Source organism: Mastomys coucha, unplaced genomic scaffold (assembly GCF_008632895.1).
Source record: "Mastomys coucha isolate ucsf_1 unplaced genomic scaffold, UCSF_Mcou_1 pScaffold1, whole genome shotgun sequence".
NCBI lineage: Eukaryota > Metazoa > Chordata > Mammalia > Rodentia > Muridae > Mastomys > Mastomys coucha.
This window is the reverse complement of record NW_022196891.1, coordinates 58,626,154-58,628,226: the sequence shown is the minus strand read 5'-3', so window position 1 is coordinate 58,628,226 and position 2,073 is coordinate 58,626,154. Positions and strand designations below refer to the sequence as shown.

Below are 2,073 nucleotides of genomic sequence, written 5' to 3'. Positions count from 1 at the left end.
GAGTACCATGTCTACCAGTACCAGAGATATGACTGCCACTTCTAAAATCATGTGACCTCAGGCAAGATATCCACACTAAGCACCAGTTTCAAACACTGATAATAAAGACCATAGCCATATAAGTAGTGATTATAAGGATAAATGAGGATGGACATACATATATATATATATACACACATACACACACAACACACATATATGTGTGTGTGACTTTCTAGCTCCTGCTGACATTCCCATTCCACACCACTCACAGGAGCCATGTGGAAACAGACACTCTATTAATCAGGACAAAACTAAGGAAACTTCATAATAGTCCACATCATCTAAGACACAGCATCATGCTACACAGGTCCTAGGACACTGCATTTTAAGAGCAAAGAAATAAGAACCTTCTGCTAAGTAAATGGAAACAATGGGTTTTCAGTCTCCTAAAAACAGCACCAGAATCTTTTAGTTTATCCTATCCGAGCACAGGCAGCCATTAGACTGTTCTTTCCGCTGTGATCTGGAAAGTGTGTCACCATAAGTCCATATAGCATCTTACAGTGTGACTGTGAGTTGAAAGTGGCCTTTATCCCTTTTCTAGTGGCTTCCATTTAGTAATGGTCTATCTTAGCCCAGAGCCATGGCCGGATGGATGCTTTAATGCCCACTGAAACAGTCACATGAGGAAAGCACACCCAAGATACTCAGCATCAAATCCTTGAGCTCCTATTATCTCCTTCAAGTAAAGTAAGCTGAACATAGATGCTCAAACAAAAGTAGCGTTTCCCACAGTCCTACAGTCTGGGACAGTCTTACCAAAGAGGGAGTGGGTAGAGTAGGGTGGGAGGGGGTAGAGTGGGGTGGGAGTGGGTAGAGTGGGGTGGGAGGGGATAGAGTGGGGTAGGAGATGGTAGAGTGGGGTGGGAGTTTCTACATTCTCGAGTCTGCTGGATAAAATGAGGCAGAACAACTTCTTGTCAAAGGTAACAACTTTCATGTGCCCTTTCCTAAAAACCTTAAGGGCTCTGATCTGACCATCTAAACACACACCCCTGCTTCCAGCCTGACCTTGCTCTCTTAGCAGGCACCCCTGCTTTGAGCCTTCCCTACACTGCCACAGTAGCTGACAGGATCCCTCCCCTGACCCCCACCCCCATGTTCTACAGTGATGTCCTTTGATACACTCAGACATTCCACCAGAATGCCCATTTCATTTTTGAAGAATCTGCATCTACCCAATACTGCTGGTTCATCTTTGGACCTTACTTGTGCCCAGTAAATAAGGAAGGAATGAGAACATGAAGTGGAAGACTTCACACCCTGGAGGGCCCTTTGGGAAGCTCCAGACAGTGAGGAGCTTGTAGTGAGAATAAGTTATCCCCAGAGCAGCAGAGCCCTGAGGAACATCTGTCAGGAAAAGACTGGCCGCAGAGAGACAGGTGTTGCCTCTCAGCGCAAACGTCCCAGTTACAAAAGAACAAACGCTCACTGCAGAGAGTTGGAGAACTTAAATCATAGAATACATACACACATATGAAGGAGAGAATGCCCATGTGTAGTGGGGTTCTCCAGATACTTCTATGGACTTGGGGGACTTTTTTCTTCCCAGATCTTTTCCCTCTGCCGTGGGCCTGTCATTGTCACACAGTGAAGCTCGAATCCACAGTGACCATATTTAGAGAAAGGGCCTTTACAGAGGCAAAGGGTTTAAATGATGTCATAAGGGTGGGGCCCCCACCTTGTGAGGAAGGCCCTCACTAGAGAAATTGGCACTGGCATCCCTCTGTGTGTTCAGGAAAGGTCAGACGAGGTCACAGTAATGTCAGAGCCACTGGAAAACGAAACCAAAGCAGGAAACCAAACGCTCCTAACCACTTACCTAGTTCTCTAACAGCCTCTCGTTTGTTTCTTTCTAAAATGTCATATAATTTCTGTAAGAAATTAAGAAATGGTTCTCGTTACACCAAGTACAATCCTGGCTTTATCGCCTGATTAAAAGTTAGAGAAGCATGAATACAGAGGAATTCTCACTTAGTGTGATTTAGGGAGCATTTGCCTTCTGGGGAGTGCAATTCCCCCCCCCCCCCC

General features: G+C 45.5%; 1 protein-coding gene across 3 annotated transcripts in view; it reads right to left on the bottom strand.

The window, feature by feature from the left end:
• Nucleotides 1–2,073, bottom strand: part of Slc9c2 (solute carrier family 9 member C2 (putative)) — a 59,631-nt gene that overhangs the window by 18,241 nt on the left and 39,317 nt on the right. For all 3 annotated transcript variants that reach the window (XR_004123137.1, XM_031386972.1, XM_031386976.1), the window contains exon 19: nt 1,865–1,916. Coding sequence is in view for 2 of the 3 variants with exons in the window: in XM_031386972.1 (XP_031242832.1) it covers nt 1,865–1,916 (52 nt within the window). In the remaining variant the exon portion in view is untranslated. The remainder of the gene's footprint in view (nt 1–1,864; nt 1,917–2,073) is intronic.